Genomic DNA, 19031 nt, shown 5'->3' on the forward strand with positions numbered 1-19031 from the left:
TCTGCTGTCTGTCCTCTACTCTCCAAGCGCTCCTGACACTGACCTGACCTGATCACCATAGCAACGCATGACAAACACACACGCACAAACACGGCGCCTGTCCTCTCCTTGATGAGCAGGCAGTCGAGCATTCGAGCTGACTCCTTGACTGAGGTACAGTACGACTTCAGACCTCTGTCGCCATAGAAACACCTGTGCTTTCCCCCACGTCGCCGCAAGGTCACTCGTGTTGTCTGTTGCTGTGCTGATAGCACGTTAGAGGCGACCAGTTCTCGATGAAAGCCGGGAAGCTGTTACTGGAGTCAAACGTTTTAAGCACACGTTAGTAGTTAATAACGTCACATTTAGTTCCCGTCATAATCCGCCCTTTTGTTTTTCTGAAAATAAATGATCCTGCCTGTAAATCGTTTATTCCAGTGGCATCCCAGATAAGCTTCCGGTCTCTTCCGGTCAGAAACTTCACAAAGTGCCAATGAAAAGAACATTAAAAGGAAAAAAAGGTATACTGACCTAATGAAATTGCACTACGTTGCACTGCGCAAAGACATGTTTTTAATACATGGACATTTTCTATACACAAATTTTGAAGTGAAAGGATTTTTTTTTCTTTTTCAAGGGGTGGGAGGGGTGTCGTCACTGCCCGATGGTTTAAATGGGGTGTCAGGGATAGGGGGTTCTGTACCTCTGGGGTCCCCCATTATAAGCACGTGATCTTGACAGTTCATGTCTTGCTCTCTGTGTCGGATTTATTGTACTAAACATACTGGCTGTTGTAGAAGTGTGGTACTGGGAAGTACAGTGTGGTACTTAGGTAGTCACTTTGCCTTTCCTTGGAGGAGTGCCAAGGGCTGAAAGCAGCACCTGCCTTGTCTCAGTGATGGGAAAACACCGGTCTCAGTCAGTGGCTGCGCATTAATGTCTTGATAACAGATGCTTTTACAGTGCTTTATTGCCTGGAGTTTTTCTCTCTCTCTCTCTCACACACACACACACACACACACACACACACACACACACACCATCTTTGTGCTTCCTTTCTTATTTACATTTTACTGAGCTGAGGTAGTAACTGTAACTGTGTAGATACTGTTATTAGTGCTGGATACCACTTTTAATTCTGTTATCTCCAGTTTGGTCGTTGACGGAGTGTCGAGTGCAGCCCATCAGGTCTCTCTCCATCTTCAGTGTGAACACGTTTCCACCAGCAGGGTTAGAGGCCGATGCCTTTGCTGGCAGTGAATGTCAATGTTGGCACTTGTTAAAGGGATAGTTCGGATTTTTTTAAAGTGGGGTTTTATGGGGTTCTTAACCATAGTCAGTGGATTACATATCGTTGATGTCTACCTGTACGCCCCCAGTTTGGAGAAGCTGTAGGATTGCAAACACGAAAGTTAAAACAATGTATAGCTTCAGATGGGGGCCAGCAACAAAATGTAATTTAGCCACCAAAAAACAATCTAAAACAATTAGAGTTAACGCTGAGACCATTGTCCTACCTTTCCTTTTTGTCAGACATTGCGGCTTCAGTTCCCCATCCATGTTCTCCTTAAAGTCACCAGACTCCATTGAGAAAAACAGTCATTTTAACTCGCTGAATACAGGAGTTGCTGGTCTGCTGCTGCCTCTATCAGTTGGTTTGTTTGTGTAATTGTGTGACTTCGGTAAATCTGAACTAAACGTATTAAATGCTGAAGTCGCACAATAACACAAAGAAACTCACAGATGCAGGCAGAGGTCGACCAGCAGCTCCTGTGTTCAGCAGCGTTAAATTACTGTTTTTCTCAATGGAGTCTGGCTTTGAAGAGAGCAACACGAAGGCTTCATTTTGACACAGAAAATCAAGGTAAAACAGTTAAAATATTCTAAATTTAGCATGTTTTTGAACTGATATTAATAGTTTCAGGTGGCTAAAATAGGTTTTGCTGCTGACCCCTGCTTAGCTTTCGTGTCGGACTCCTGCCTGCTTCTCCTGCTGGGGCATGCTGACTGACATCTACTGCATGTAACACACTGACTATAGTGAAGTACCTCATACAGCCCCACTTCAAAAGAGCTGAACTATCCCTTTAACAGGTTCCTGTGTTTGCCACTATTCCACCTTTTCTATTTGAGTTGCACTAAACTGGCCCGTGACGATCAAGGCTCAAGTCGTATCAGTTCGGCTTGTGTCATGGCCAGAAAGAACTGTGGGTACAAAGTCGCTCTGTCGGACTTCATTGGTATTTTTTGTCATAAACACAGGTTCTAAAAGTGGGAGATGGAGTTTGACATTTGATGGGTGTGCAGGCGAAGTCGATGGAGAGCAGACACGAGACACGCAGTGACGATATAGATGGATTTTGCAGTTTCAGGGCTTTCTTGTACATATGCAACATAAAGAGAACCGTGAGGCTTTTTTCATATATTGTTGTTGTTTTCTTTGTTGTTGTTATCTTGTTATATGGAAAGTAAACTTTTTTTACAGTATAGTTGCTCAAAATATTTTCTTTCATTTTTTTTTTTTTTAAAGTCGATTGAGAAGCTATAGTGAACATAACACATAAAAGATTCAATGTATATTGTAGCTTAGAGGCAAAGGGGAGAAAAACAAAACCTGTTGAATGTAAAACCTAAAAAAAGAAAAGTCTTTTTTTTTTTGTTGTCGTCGTTTTATTTGCTGGCTAGTTCATACTGCCTGTAGCGCGTCCTGATTTTGGTATCCAAATCTTCTAACACCCACAGCTGTCGCCACACTGCTAAGTCATATCAAATAACCATGCAGTATTGCTTTACTATCTTACTTTGTGCAATGAGATGCTTTATAATGGAACAAGAACTAACTTGAGCTTTTGGTGACATCTGGGCGACTTGCTCACGCTGTTGCTGTTTGTCTTTCTCCCTGCCAAATAGTCATTTTTCCAAGTATGTGGTTATCACCGCTTTGGATGTTGTGTGTGGTCGTGATGTTTAAGTTGTTGTTAGGCAGGATAACCTTCGATGAAAATTTTAACCTTGTGGGAATCTTCATCCTGCCCTGCACATTCCAACCGACAGCACGCTTTTAGTGTCTTCCACTCGTAACCTTCCCATTTCATTGTCACTACAGTGATTCTTCTGCGATCACCTCGTCTTTTGTTTTGTTTTTTTCTTCCCATTTCCTCTTCTTGTGCTGTCCAGCTTTACTGTGGTCCCACCCAAGCCTTTACCCAGTATATTAAGCTAAACTAAACCCTTGAAATGTGCATAAAAAAAGCCTTCATTTTTATTTCCACGTCAACAAAAAAAATTGTGCTGCTTTCTTGAATGTCAGTTTTCATTTGTTTGTAAACCAGCAGCAGCAAAGCCAATAGATCTCCTTCCAAATCAAATGTAATGTAATGCATTGCAATGGCAGCTCCACTCAGTTCTCTGCTTCTTCTACTGTGCTCGTGTTGTTTGTCCAGGCTTTTATCCCTTTGTTTGTCACATCTCTCATTTGATGACCATTTTTATTTTTCTCTTGTTGCGTTTTTACTGAGCCTTACACTGGCTGGCGTGAAAACTGACTTTTGCTTGTTTTTGTTTTCTCATTGATTGATTGATTGATTGATTGATTGTCTGGTTGAGTTTGAGGTTGTTTTGCATGTCTAGCATCGCTCATTTTTTTGTTCTATTTTTTGGTTAGGAGATACAACACTGAAGGGTTTTATGTGTTAGATTTTCCCTTTCAGTAACTGATAACCAGAGGCTGATGTAGTGTGTTTCCCTCTAAATGTAAAAAACAATGCTCGTCGCAGCCTGACACACACAAACGCAGAGCTAAAAGCTTTTTTTTGTTGTTGTTGTTGTTGTTGAGGGAAACGTGACGTCAGCCTCCGGTCTTCACTGGAGGGCAAGATTTCTCCTGTGTGTGGGCTCGGCCTCTGGTCTTCATCAGCAGTCCCACGCACACGGAGAAAGCACTTTCTGAGGAGTGGTGCACTCAAGGAGTATTTGTGTGAATGTCAAGCCTATGACTAGTGCTTGAAAAGATGGATGACCATGTATGATGCTGATAATGTGATCTATGTGATGTAATGTGACGGAAAGAAAATAAACCTGAATGGAAGAAGTCTGCCGTCAGTGTCTGCATTAATCTTTCACACACATAAATAAGATAAGTGACTGCAGGTTTACAATGACTAATCTTCCAAAGCTTGAAATGAAAGATCAATAGAGAGGATTCATTCCTTTGTGTCTTCTTTCTTTGACTTGTCTAGCCTGCCCCCTTGTGGACAGCAGGGGGCTATGACAGCACTAGTCTTACCAACCCTGTGGCTCAGTTGTTCAGAGATAGTCTGATTGGATCAATTCTTGAAAATGGGTTGTTACAAAGACAAGAAAGATTTCTGAAATTAGATGATCGGGATACCTTTGATCAAAATAAATTAAAAAAAAAATACATTAACAGAAGAAGTGTGGATTCAAGGTGTATTTCAGCAACAAAATGTCAAAAAATACACGATTAGGAATCCCTCCATGTTCATTTTTCAGGAGGTTTTTACTGGGAGCCGAATTATCCAAAGAGGTTTCTTCCTCAGGTGATTAAAACTGGTAAAAAAACAACAACACAAACAACACTGTTTGGCTCATCACAGACCGCCCGCTAGCCCTTCTCTTGCTCATGTGTGATCATCTTTTCTCTCTGATAACTTAATCAGAGCCGAATTATCAGCACAGGTTTCTCATTCTCCAAAACAAATAGACCTGGTAATTTAACAGTGAATAAAGCAAATTTCACATTAAAAAAATCTATTTTTTCCCATGCTGCTTGTCACAGAGGCGCTGTTAACTACGTACAGTGGCTGACACAAAAATGCAAATGGCCCTCTCTAGAGCCAGTGTTTGGTTTGTCTGTCCTGGGCTACTGTAGAAATATGGCGGTGCAACATGGTGATCTCCGTGGACAAGAACCCGCTTCCTATGTAGATATAAACAGCTCAGTCTAAGGTAACGAAAACACAGCAATTCTTATTTTCAGGTGATTACACACTTAAGAAAACACTTATTATAGTGAGTTTCATTTCTGCCAATTTATCCACCAAAATCCTACACACTGGACCTTTAAATTAAAACACTTGAAGTGACCCCACACTGTTCTTTACATAGCTAGTGAAAAGTTTGTACCTGAATCATGGTGATCCATTGTTGCTTTGGACAACCAGCACAAACGTAAGATGGATAAGATGATCCTGGATAGAAAAACATGGGATTTTCAGATTAAAGTTTTGATCCACTGGGCCCCGGGGGTGTCGACAGAAGCAAACAAAAACGCACAGCACACACATGTCACTTCTTTACAGCAGCAATTTCAAAATTTATTGAGACTGATTGGTTTTTGCAAATAATAGTCAAGCTAATTCTTCCACTAAACATGAAGTTAGAAAGAGGCTTGGACGGCCGGGTGGGCCAGCCCCAACATCAAAACAGGAGGCTCATGGTTGGCTGTAAAAATGTTTTGTGATCAGTACTATCAACCGAAAAAATATCTGCACAAGAGCACTTAAATCTGCCCGGAAACAAAACAGGTGTAAAAACAGGACAGGTATTTTTTTTTTTGTTGATTATTTAACACATTTTGTTACAAACACAGGTTTATGATAATCATCAATATAAAGTCAGTATCATATTGAACAATATTCCCAATGAAAATAAACAAACCTCAAGCTTCAAGTGTGACCTTTTACAAATCAAAGACCCTCTGAAACTTGAGAGGAAATAAATAATATATAATAGTAATATAAATTCATATATATGAAGGTATACACACATCACTCTTAGTAGAAGAACAAAATCTAAAGTAAAAAGCGCCAATTTTGAAATATAGTATAATATAGATATACCCATATCTATGGCTTCATGATTTGCACGTGTGAATCAAGCTATACAGGCTAAATGAGGATTGCAATTTGTACACGTCTAAGAATACCCATATTCATCTGCAATAGAGCAAACAGTTCCAGTTTTGCATCGTGTGGAATGAGACAGTTGTGTGCAGATGCCGAAGACGTCGCTTTGGTATGACAAAATGAGCACAGGCATGCAGTTAAGACCACAGAATCAGGGCACAGAAGGTCATCAACACACGGTGGGAAGGAGAATCTAGTCGCCCATCATGATTTGTCTCTTTGAAGTTTTATCCTCGAACAAAATAAAAACAAAAACATTTTGCACCTCTAATCTGATCAGTCGCATCTTAGTAATCTCTATCCTTCAACACAAACACATATCCATCTCTCGGAAACAGACACTCTCACAAGCACACGGGTGAAATGTCATTGAGGCACATATTGAGGGGTTGATGGCAGACGTTTTCCTGAAGTACAACCCAGTATGAGGAAGAAGACATACAGTACAGGTCGTGAGAAGAGCGCAGGGCCGGGGAGTCACACATACATCCAGATGTCTCTCAGTGGCCACAACGGCACCACAGGACAGAGATTTGTCACCGATCATGGGCTCCTTCCACACCCACCATTGACATTCATAAAAATCCTACCCCATTGTCTTTCTCCTTTTTTTTTTTTTTTTTTAATCTCCACCCAAAGATTTCGATAAATGGGTCGAACAAAAACACAATAAATAATACAAACAAAATAACTGCCAGACATGAAGAAAGCATCACAAATCAAATGAGAGTTTCTCAGTGGGGATTGATGGGAAGTGCAGTCCATGGCACCTGTAGCAGACAGGCGGCAAAATGTTTCCCAGAGTTACTACTGCAGCACTCACTTTCCCTTTTTGTTGCAAACGAACTCGATTCAAGCCAGTAAAGCACCGGCAGGTAGAAACGCAGCACGCAGCCTCAACGCGGCCTGAGAGGAGCGTTTCGTCTGCGTGCTGCGTTTCTACGTGATTGTGTGTCATGCGAGGCGTGAGACAGTAGAAACTAGAAAAGAAAATCCAAAATCAAATCTGTTTTTTTTAAGATGCGATCTTCAAAAAAAAGCTAGCCGGTCCTTTCACACAGCCCTTCTTCATATTCACAATAATACCATAACATGTGCACTTTTTTTTTTTTAAACTGTGACAAATAGTGACAGGTTCAAAAAATAAAAACAACCCAACAACGAAAAACTGTTTAACCACGACAATAAATCCAAAAAGAGCACCTGCACACACGGACTGTGAAACAAAAGCACTTCATGTATACAAGGTACTAGATTGTTTTTGGTTCGATATTAATCAATTAGTGTACATTAGTGATGCAAAAAGCGTGTGCTGAATATATGTTTCAATCAATATCTAACAGAGAAGTTTGACAGTGAAATTGTTTTTTCCCCCTTCGGTAAAAAAAGCAAATACGACAGAAAAAGCGTAAACTGGCACAATAAAAGGTTGATAAAAGCCTTATGGCTTGCTGTCCACAACAAGGCAAAGTATAAAAGCTTTTTTTCTTATACAAGATAGAAAATATCAAAAAAAGAACACACAATAAAGCTTAGCATCCAGCACTTAATAATAATTAATAATAGTAACATCAACAACAGTAATCATTGTTCTGATAATTAGAATAATAAGACGTCATCTGCCTCACTTGAATTGTCAATAACATCGCCGAAAAACATGGAAATAATCTTAAGAAATCAATATAGACTTTTTTTTTTTGGACACTGGACACTCAAACTTCCTTGCGTTCAAACACCCATACAGCCACACACACACACACACACACACACACACACACACACACACACAGAAAGAGAGAGAAGGAGAGAGAAAGAGAGGAGAGGGGGAAAAAAAAGGAGGAAATCCACAAACAGGTTTTTCAATAAATAGCTGTTAAACAAAACAAATTAATATTACACTCTCTACGAATATCAAACTCGGAAAATTTCAAGCACAATTTTTGATCCTCTTCTTTTAACCTCACAGAGCCGGAGAAAACATTTCACCGAAAGGAAAGATAAACCATGGAAAGAGGCTGCATATTCTGTGTTGAGAAACTGGAATTACATGACTGGAAAAAAAAAATAAAAGAACATTTTTGAAACAAAGGCAGCTCCTCCTTCGGTGTGAGAGACGTGGCTCTCAGGTCCGATCGTCGCAACCTCCACTGCGAGAGAAACTGAACCGGAGACAGCCAGAGAGACAGAAAGAGTAGGATAGCGTAGGTCATGTGGATCCATTGTTGATTTTCCAAATGGGGAAGCTGTATCCACGCTGTGTAGAAACTCTGACATACACTCTCTCTGTCTCTCTCTGTCTCACACACACACTTCCCTTTCCTTTTTAAATCCCAAAAAATCGTATGTACATTAGTCAAAGCTCCAGTATTTGTTGGAATGGATTGATAGAAACCATGTTAAACTTAAGTGAAGAAAAGATTAAGGACCCCACTGAAAAGGCATAGGCTATATAAACAGCAATCTGCACAAAGATTCAGTGATTTCTATATCGTGATAACAGTCAAGAGGACATAAAGTATATCCTTAAAGGTAGGTGCGGTCACCGAGTTGTTTAGGTAAGTAAAGATCAGATCAAAAATGTAAACCACGGGTTCAGGGCTTTGATAGGAGTCAGTTGTCATTAAAGTGCAAGTCTGTGGCAGTAGGACTCTGCATCGACAATGTGCCATCGGGCTGCCCGGTCCTCTGACACGCGTAGCTTTGCAATAGATTTAGACTCTCCCTTCACTCGCAGAGAGACACTTTCCCCCAGAAACATTACAGCCGAGGTGGGACCAAGACAACCCGCACCCCCCCCCCCCTCCTGGCTTTTTCCCTACACTGTCAGTGATCCTTGGTTTCCATGGTGATTGTGATGGCAAACATACAAAGTTGCAGTCTAGTATTGGCCGTGTCCTTGGCAGCGTCCTCGTTGATTTCTGTTGTGACAGAGTAGAAAACTACTGGACTCTGGCCTGAACCCTCAAGAAAAAGAAACACAAAAACACTGCATCAGAAGTAAAGGAGGTAAGCAGAAAAAGCCTTGCACTCGAGCCATCTCTTGACCACTCTTCTTCTACTATGGCAGTCAAGGTTGAGAATAGCCTAAGTGTGGGTGTGTGTATGTGTGTGTGTGTGTGCATTTGAGTGCGTTACTCGTAATGGTTTTAGATCATTGTCGCGCGTCACCCTTCAGCATTTCCATTCAAAGGAAGGCCGGCCCACGGTGGGACGAATGGGTAAAGAGAGCAGAGGATTCTGCCTGAGAGATCGCAAGAGATCTTCAGAGATTGGTCGACGAGCCGCTAACGGGAGCCTGACAGATTCTAGGAGATCCAGGCGAAGTCCCTCTCGCTCCCGTTCTGCTGCTCGCCCTCCTGTGCCGAGGAGTCACTCTCCTCCTTCTCATTGTCCAGTGTTCCGTGCGCCTCGGCGGTCATCCCCGAGTCCTTCCACTTCCCTCCTTCCTCCTCCCCTTCTCCCATCATCTCCCCGTCCCCTTCCACCATCATCTCCTCCTCCCCTTCGCCGTCGCCGTCGCACTCCGCCTGGTCATCGTGGAAACGGTCGCCGGGATACAGCTCCTCCTCCGGAGAGATGTCTCCTCCCACCTCCCCATTGTGGTCCAGCAGCGCGGCCATGCCTCGGCCGGAGCAGTCGGCGCAGACGCCGTGGCGACGGGAGCCGTGTTTGATTCCGACGCTGGCTGCTGACATGAAGACTCGGCTGCACACTTTACACACGTACTTCTTGTCTTTGCTGTGGACCTGTGGGACGGAAAGACAAAATTTTAATTTTGGGTTTTAAAGGTCTGATGCATAAGATTTAGGGGGATATAGTGGCATCTAGTGGTGAGGATTGCATTGCAACCGACTAAAACTTTTCCTGGGTACAATTCTTTCAGTGTTCATTGTTTTTGAGGTTTTTGCAGCGAGCCGAATTTTCCGCAGAGGTCTCCTTCTCTCCAAAACAACCGGATCTGGTGATTAAAACTGCTAAAATCACTGAATAAAGTAGTTTCACGTTACAAATCAGTGTTTCTCTGAAGCTTTTCAGCTTCTTGCAGGTGGCCTACTTGCCCAGCACCCGCTTATGTGTGCTCACTTTTTTTCTCTGATAACTTAAGATCCAGACATTGAGGAGGTTTTTACTGGAGCTGAATTATCATCAGAAGGTTATTTCTTTCCAAAACAAACAGACCAGGTGATTAAAGTAGCTAAAAACGCTGAATAAAGCAGTTTTACATATAAAAAAAACATCTGTTTATTAATACTGTTTCGCTCATCGCGGAAGGGTTGCTAACTACACTGGCTGACATGAAGATGCAAAAATGCCAATGGCCCTATCTAGAGACAGTTTTTGTCCATTCTGGGCTACTGTGGAAACATGGCAATGCAACATGGCGATCTCTGTGAACAAGGATCCACTCCCTATGTGTAAACGGCTCATTCTAAGGTAACAGAAACACGATGATTCTTATTTTCAGCTGATTATACACTAAAAAGAAACACTTACTACATTATATTCTATACAGTACTTGCCCATGTATCCCCCTAAATCCTACACACCTTTAAGGTGTGATTTAGTGCCCCCTACTGGTGATCGCAGAGCTACACTCACCAGTGTGTGCCTCTTCATGTGCTCCCGTCTGGTGAACTTCTTGCCACAGATTTCACAGGGGTAGGGCCTCTCGCCAGTGTGGGACCGCATGTGCCTCTTTAGGATGCACTGGTGCATAGCAGAGAAACTGCAGTAGGGGCACTTGAACTTTTTACGGATCACCGTGAAGTCATTCACTGTAGGGACAGAAGGAGGAAGGGATGGAGGATGTGGCAGAGAGAGAGAGAAATAAAAAATAAAAACACAGATTAGTGTTGAATGAAGCTCTTTTAAATAAACCGAGACGTCACTTTTCAGTTATTACATTTAATTAGTGGCATGGTCTAGAAATGTACCATCAATTCCCATGGCCACCCCAATCCCAGTCAAAGCTACAGTTGCCCTGGCAACAGCTCTTCCTCCATACTAAAGCAATAAAGGCAAAGAGATACTATAAACACGACACACAACAGTCAGTCTGCCTTAGTTGCTCTAGAGGGTCTCTGCTACGGACAGCAAAACACAGACAGAAAGACAAACACAGACAATGACAGGGAGGCTGAGGGAAATAAAATCACACACACACACACACACACAAAGGGAGGTGCTTCAGTAAAGAAATTAATATAAAAACTAATGTTAATACCATGTCCCAGTCTTGTGTAGAGGTCTGGTGAGCCAATTATCTCAAGGTCTAGACTTAAATGGTAGTAAAGCCAGGTGAAGGGTATCCAACTAAACAGACTGAGTGTGTGTGTGTGTGTGTGTGAGAGAAACTTTACAGTCAAGGCATACAGTGTTTGACCATGAGAGATCAGGACTGGATTTATGAGTACACAAGCACAACACAACACAACTACTGTACATAAAGGACGGGGTCAAACACACAGCTCAGGGTTGTAAGCTTTGAAGTGATACAATATAATTACCTCCATCTGCAAATGGACTTCTGCTCTGATTAAACACTCGACGGCACAAAAACATGCAACTGCACAACACATGAGATTCACATTTTTGTAGAGCGGCAAGTTAAAATGCAAAGAAGGGAATATTTGTAATAGTGTGAATGATGTGCAGGATGCAGATAAAAGATAACAACTGCAGAGAGGGTGTAACATTTTTCCATCAGTGTTTAATTACAGCATAAAAACTACAAGCAGAATCTCATTCTGTTTTAAAAAAGAAGTACATATCTGCGTACAGTACATGGGTTTTATTTTCAAGGAGAAAATTTGATAATCTAAATTGAAATATCTTTCAATATTTACAACAGCACATATTTGAACTCAAAATAATATTAATAATAACAATGATAATGCCACATAACAGCCGTACAGTATTTGCCATTTCTCCTGAACGGCTCGCTCTGCAGAGTTCCTGATTAGTTCCTGACTTCTCTGAGCCTGCCAGTAACTGTTTCAGCTGCTGGCTAGGACAGAGTGTGCTACCTGAGAAATGGGATTTTGTATTAGAAAGGATTTGGCATTCGGGAGTTCCCTGTGTGTATGTGAACACATCAGCAATGGGGGTATATTCCCAACAGACACTGGTTCTGCTTTTACCGAGCACATGGAAATTACAGTTCTACGTGTCGACTGTGGGAGATTAGAGGGGAACACAGGTGGATGTCTTCCCTTTGGGTAAAGTACTCACAGTATGGGTGTAGCACATAATAAACCTTCATAACTGGGCTGTATCGGGGAAAATATCTTGGTTAAATTATAGCTGGGAGGCCTACTGTAAACTCAAAGGAGGAAAATTTTGGCAGAAATCGGTGTGAATTTACATTAGCAACGATTCTGAAGCCAGTGTTCGTGCCGATTTCAACATCTTGCAGCTCGGCGACACCCTCCACCTAACTGTCTTCGCCGTCTCCCTCGATCCTCTGTTCTCTGTGTTTTCCCCCCACTTGTCTCCACCACCACACCATTATCTGTCTGCAGCAGTGACATCACTAAGATCATCTGGTTCAAGGGGCATCTGCCCCTCGCTCCGCACTTCCTCTTCAGATGAAGAGGTCAGGGGTTAAGAAGGGCCGGAGCCGTGAAGGACCAATTACTGTCCAGCTCCAGCCACACTCCAGCCACTAGAAGACTACGCAGATCTGGGACAGAAGAGATGGACGTGGAGAGGGAGAGAAAATGACACCACCCAACCCCCCATCTGAGCAGCTACTGGTCTATTGTTTTAGCTGGCTTTGTCTCGTTCGGCACATCCCCTCCATCTGCACTGATCTGACAGCGCTGACTGAAGGTAATCATGTCAGACTGATGACTGAAGACGAGCCTCTACGTGTCCTGTGGGGAAGCTGATACAAGTGCTTTGTTGTTATTTCAGTTACAGCTTAAAGAAAAGTAACTACAGTGTTTTTTTTTAAATATTCCATAAAGTTTTATGCTATTTTAAAAAATATTTGCTGAAGTGCATCAGCACTGACAGCAGGAATAATCTGATTTGAGTCTTTACTCCCAGGCTGCAATTCTACAAAGTTCCTGCAGGTGGTGTGGTTGTGTGCGCTGTGAGCCACAGTAAAGCCTGGCAGATCTGAACTGTGTCTGAGTGTCTTTGTGCCCGTAATGCAGGGGTGGTCACAAAGATAAAGATCTCTCTGCCTAAAAAGGAGAGAAGAGTTTAGTCAGACTGGTGACTGGCGACAGAGAGCCAGACAAGTGGTGTAGGTCGGGGAGGCGGAAAGACGCACCCCACCATGTCTCTCCACCCAACACCACCATGGAAAGTTATTCACCTGTTAACGGGTCCAATCAGTGCACACTTAGACTATTCACAGACCTAAAGATAACTTTAAAAAGCAGTTTCAGTCAGTTGCTTCAACAGATCAGCTTTGCATAGCAGTTGTGCATTGTTGACATGTAAGCTGTCAATTCATGAGAAAAAATATTGACATATTTAACAACTTCAAAAAAAAAAGGAGGTGTCCCTAGGTGTTTAAAATTGTTTCAATAGATATTTGATTTTAAAAGGAGTTCTCCCCTTCTCAGTGCAATGACGCCACAGAGCATTTTTTGGCATGAACGTACAACACGTGAGGATACGCTGCGAACTGATGGGTATGACTGTGTGTACACAAGCCGGCAGATTGTCTCAGTTTTCCACATTGATGCTGAGATCACGATTGTCAACTTTCATCTCTTGAGAAAGCCGCCACAGTGAATCCATAACCCCGCCCTGAGACATTTCCATCCCTGTGCTGCCTCCCAGCACAGCTCCTGGCACCGACCCCACCTGGCAGCACACTTTAACATGTGTCGCCAGGTTTTTCTGGGTGCTAAAAGCCTTGGCACAGGCGGGGCAGGTATGCCCTCTCTCTTTGGAGTGCACGGAGGACAGGTGCCTGTGCAGGTCTGTGCGGTCTCTGAAGTGTTTCAGACAGTACACGCACTGCATCAGCTTCTTCTTGAAGTGAATGGTCTTCTCGTGTCGGTCCGCGTTGGATTTGAGGGTGAAGCTGGCAGGGCACTGGGAGCAGAGGTAGCGCGCTGGCGCGGGCTCGGACATCGCAGGGCGGTAGAGAGACTGGTGAAAGTGGAGAGGCTGGGGCTGCGGCTGGTGGCAGGGCTGGGTGGGTTGGTGGTGCGGACCCTGCATGCTCGGCCAGTCCAGGGACAAGGCCATCAGAGACAGGGTGTGGCGGTACTCGTGTTCCCTGAGATGCTCCAGGCTGCTGAACAGCCGTTTGCACAGGGAGCAGGCGAACTCCTGTGAGGGCCAAGCACCGGGATCTGGCAGGACTCTTTTCCCTGACCCAGCCTCTTCGCCCAGCACCATCGGCCCTTTAGTCCCTCTGCCAGCCACGGACACTGACGCAGGCACAGTCAAGCCACCAGCATAGCTCTCATCGCCCATCTGATCCCTCTCGACAGGAGACTGGTCACCTTCCAAGGCTGAGATAGCGAGAAGAAAAGTGAGAGTGAAAGTGAGAGAGATAGATAAAAGGCACAAACTCTCTCTTCAACTTATCTCGACATGACATGCTTCAATTTTTAAAACCGTACCTGTGCGGTATTCTTTCAAGTCTTTCTTGTCTTTTACGCCCTCCTGTAAGCACAAGACATCCCGTTATGTCAACACACCACATTTATACAGTCTGTATGGATTGTTGTCTGGGCATGCAGGAGGCAGGCAGGTGAGACACGCTGTGAAGACAACCTTTTTTCACACGTGAGAAACAAAGACATGAGAACAGAAAAAAAGAGAAACACACAGATCAGAATGATTTAAAGACACAGATAAATTGTAAGAGATCAGCAATCAAACAGAAAAAAAAGATCTTGTAAATAGCCGACGGCTCCTGGATGCTAGCGCCGTCCTATGAGACACAGAATGAGCAGTTAGGTTGATCTACAGTATTAATAATATTATCTGCCTGATACAGCAAGGTGCGCCCAACACCTCTCCCCTCACTTTGCTCTCATCTACATCCCATCTAAACTCTATTCTTCCTCCATCTACACCACGCTCCTGCCATTCCTTCACCCCCACCCATTTCCTCGGCCCCTACACTCCTCCTCCTCCTCATCCTCCTCCTCCACCACCTCCTCCTCCTCCCCCTCTCTAAGAACAGAACACCATGCACTGGGCAAACAGATGGCTTGTCCGCAGAGATAGGGAGGCTTGTTGGGAGGCAGGTCCACTGAAATCAAATGCTGCTCCTAAAACGCTCACCCGCGCACACGCACACACAGACTGGCACAAAACTCACATCCACACATGCTCATACTGCCATGCTCACACACACGCCCACACTCACTCACACACACACACACACACACACTGAACAGAACAAACAATTTCCTGGGCTGCGAGAGCAAACCTCTCATTGTCTACTTGTATTGATTCTACTCAGTCTCATCTCACTACCTTGTCCGTTATCTGCCATCTCTAAGCGCACGCTGCCATTGTGACCAGATGTGTCATCTCGAATGTAACCACTATAAACTACATTACCGCTAATGCTGAGCAAAGACTCTTGGCTTGGAGGTGAATTCGGGTCTGGGCTATATTAAAAAAGATGATATGAAAAAGGCAAGACAAGAGTGAGGAATTGGAAATCTGAAAGGAGGAGAAAGCAAACAAAGCGAAACAGAAAAGAAAGACAAACAAAAGAAAACAGTGTAGCAGGAAATGTGCCAGATTCCACACTGAGAGTGAGATACAGAGAGGGGTTGAGCGACGCTGTGTAAAAAAGACTTGCCAATGATGAAAAATAACCCCATTAACCCCCACTTCTCCTCGTCAAGCCCCACCTTCCCACCATGTCGCTTTCGATTCTCCGTCGCCTCAACCCCCCTCTGTGTGTGTGCAGAAACAGGGTGAAGCTGCCCCCTGGATGTGCATCTCCACTCACTCTTACAAACTTTTATCTGACTGGAGGAGCGGTACCCAGAGAGCAGCCTCTGCCCTGGAGCTGAGCCAGGCTCTGCGTGCTTACCTCAGGCAAGGTGGAGGGCTCCTGGCCCTCGGGGGCCTCTTCCACTTCCATGTCCAACGCTTCTGAGTGCAGCGGGGGTGCCCCAGCCCGCAGACCGGGGGCCTCCAGGGGCCGAGGCTCAGAGGGGTGCAGTGGTGTGGGTGGAGTGGGTGGGTAGTATGCTGATGTTGATGATGATGAAGATGGCGGTAGTGGTGGTGGTGATGGTGGAAGATGAGGAGGAAGAAGAGGAAGAGGAGGAGGAGGAGGAGGAGGAGGAGAGGAGCCAGCCCCCTGTTTGTTATGAATAGTGGCCCCCGTGGCCCCTGGCCGGAGCGTGCTGCAGTAGTTGTTGGAGCGGAGCCCTGAGGAGCACAGGAAACGAGTCTCACCCACCCACTCACGTACAACTGCAACTCTGCTAGCAGCTGGCCACCAGAACACAACGGGAGAGAGTGGGCAGGGGGGCACACAGAGGCTGCCAGTGCTACACTATAAAACACTATGGAGAGGGGGAGGAAGAAAAACTCTGAAGTTTCACTTTCCACCAGCCGAGGGGAAAGGGTTAGGGCTTCTCTTCTCTCTTTCTCTCTCTGTTTCTTTCGCTCCTCTGCTCTCCTTCTCCTTCCACCCACATGCGTGCGCAGAGGATGGCAGCATTTGTGTGTTTTGTGAGAGAGTGTGCATGTGCTGTGTGAGCGAGTAAAATGCATATAAGGAGAGGGCTTGAGGATCCTCTGTAGCGTGGAGGGAGATTGTTTTGGAGAGGAGCCATCTTGCAGCTCAAGTGAAGACTTTTTGTACACGCAGGGTAAAGGACGACTATATCGACCATGTAAGATGTTTACCGGCAACAAGTTAAGGCACGCTGGATGAAGAATTTCAAATTTCTTACAGAGCCTTTAGCGCTCTATAACTATCCACACAGAAGCTTTTTCTGCTACATTAATATCACCATTAGCTGGTACTGAGAGTGCATCTCTTTTTCTTATAGTGCATATGAATCAAAGTATAATGTGTTGCAGGTTATTCTGGATCGTGTGTGTGTGTGTGTGTGTGTATATGAGTATGTGCAAGTGTGGGCAGCGTTTTGGGGAATGTCTCCAGAGTTATGCAGTGGGTTAGCCATTCATTGCCCTCCTCTGCACAACGGACAGAATCACACAACCATGAGGCTCGACCGTGGACGGATTCCTGGAATGTTAAACTACCGCGCCCGACACTCCCCACTCCCACTTACTGAGAACACACACAAACGCTCAACTCCCCATCTCCTCTTCCCCACCTCCCGGCAGCAACGGGAGGAGCAACATTAAGAGGGAGCCAGAAATGGAGACAGAGAGTAAAGAGATGAGCTACAGGTGAGAGGGAGCAGCTCATTAACAAATGGTGTGCTGGCTGGCATTGACCGCTTCTTAGGGAAAGGAATAAGTCCGTCGACTGGGATAAACAGCCTCGTTTCGAGCCTCTTGAAGAATTCCAACATACGACTAATTTTTTGCAATCTTGTCTCAGTGAGTTTAATATTGCAGTCATGTCTGGCAAGCTGTAAAGAATACAAATAACAGCAGGCTGACTCACTGCACAGCGACAGGAGTAAAAGAACGAGAGGAGAAAAACACATTAATGTAGAGTAACTGAATAACTTAAACACAGGATGACGGTAGAGGAACGAGACCACAAGCTGCGTCCTCGCCTGCACCTGCATTCAGAGTGGGGTCAAAACCTATTAGGTGTGTTTGGGCTTTAGGGAGGCAATTACTGTAAGCTGACTTCCCCATTGCCAATAGCTAATCAACTAAAACTTAGTAAGTCTGTTAGGAGGAGTTCCTCACGACATAAACACTTAATGACGCCCTGTTTGCAACAACCTCTGGACAGTTCCTCTCTCCTTTTATCATTTTAACGATGAAAGAGAGACAACCTGGATTTGGATTCAGAGATTTTTTTTGAAAAAGTGCCAGCTGTTTTTAAAAAAGTTTAGTGGATTAGATGACCTTCAGTGGAAAATCCCACTACTGGATTCAAAGTTATTACTCCTGCATCAATATCTACCTTTGTATTGACCCTTACTGTTCTTACTTTCCTCTTGCTTGTAAAAAAGGGGAGACAGAGGGTACAGTGTAGCTATATAGGATCCCACTTTTCAATCCGAAAAGTCACCAGATTTGTGTCACAATCATATATGAAAATCAGAAAAAAAAACCCTCTAGAGAGTAGCTATGGAGCCACAGGGAGCTACTGTACTGGGTGAGTCAATTTTCAAAAGTAGATGTGAAGTGATGAGAGCAGGCGGTGGAGAGAAAAGTTCAATAATGTCAGTATGATCCCTATAGTTAATTGGATGTTCTTTACAGCCGGTACGCGGTGGCAGTGTGGACAGGTGCGCGGGGAGGGTCCGGCAAAATCCATTGTCTGGCATTGATTGTCTGACGCACAGAAGGGGTAGTGGGGCCAAATCCCAATGATCTTAATTGGATTCAGGAGGCTGATTGACATACAGACTGGTCCCACTTTATTCTGGCATTCCACATGCTAACAGGATGTAGTCTGTGACCCATGTTAAGAATGGGCGAAGAGAGGAGTTGTGCATTTTGAATTGCGGGGCCCTGTCAACAAGGTGAAGGTCGGGTGGGTTTGAATTGCTAAATGCAAAGAGAGAGAAGTATTCAGCGGTTAAACTGTAGGACATTGATTCTCGGTTTGGTCTGATTTTTTTGGATGTATGAATCTTTAGGAGAAGCATGTTTTATTAAACAGTCAATTATACAGAGAAAGAGGAAGCGGGAGCGGGAGGGGGAGACAGAAGCTCTGTGTCAAGGCCTTTTGCTGATATTCAGTGGTCTCTCTTGAATTGGGCCAGGTGACCTTGCTCTACCTCCTCTCTGCCTAAATCAATACTTTCCCAGGATTTTAAACCAACACACTTTGATGCTCCACAGCTGAAGTAAAAGTAGGGGGTAAAGAGAGAGAGACAAGAGAGGAGTGAGACAAATACGGAGAAACTGCAGGAGCTGGCCAAAAGGGGAGGGAGAGTGTGAGGGATGAGTGTTAAGGAGGGGTGAAGGAGAAATGGATGGAGGGAAGGAAGGAGGGAGGGAGGGATGGATGGCGTGAGG

At 44.3% G+C, this 19031-nt stretch overlaps 1 protein-coding gene across 3 annotated transcripts in view; it reads right to left on the reverse strand.

The window, feature by feature from the left end:
* Window positions 1–7594: 7594 nt before the first annotated feature.
* Window positions 7595–19031, reverse strand: part of zbtb46 (zinc finger and BTB domain containing 46) — a 69033-nt gene continuing 57596 nt past the window's right edge. Inside the window, exons 5-9 of one of the 3 annotated variants that reach the window (XM_078169956.1) lie at window positions 15934–16277; window positions 14498–14540; window positions 14261–14386; window positions 10506–10681; window positions 7595–9652 (exon numbers count right to left, since the gene is read on the reverse strand). In XM_078169956.1, coding sequence (XP_078026082.1) covers window positions 9212–9652; window positions 10506–10681; window positions 14261–14386; window positions 14498–14540; window positions 15934–16277 — 1130 coding nt within the window. In that variant the 3' untranslated portion in view covers window positions 7595–9211. Of the gene's footprint in view, window positions 9653–10505; window positions 10682–12007; window positions 14387–14497; window positions 14541–15933; window positions 16278–19031 lie in introns of those variants that run through there. The other 2 variants (XM_033628488.2, XM_033628487.2) reach the window with 2 other exon arrangements.

This window comes from Epinephelus lanceolatus, chromosome 8 (assembly GCF_041903045.1).
Source record: "Epinephelus lanceolatus isolate andai-2023 chromosome 8, ASM4190304v1, whole genome shotgun sequence".
Lineage (NCBI taxonomy): Eukaryota > Metazoa > Chordata > Actinopteri > Perciformes > Serranidae > Epinephelus > Epinephelus lanceolatus.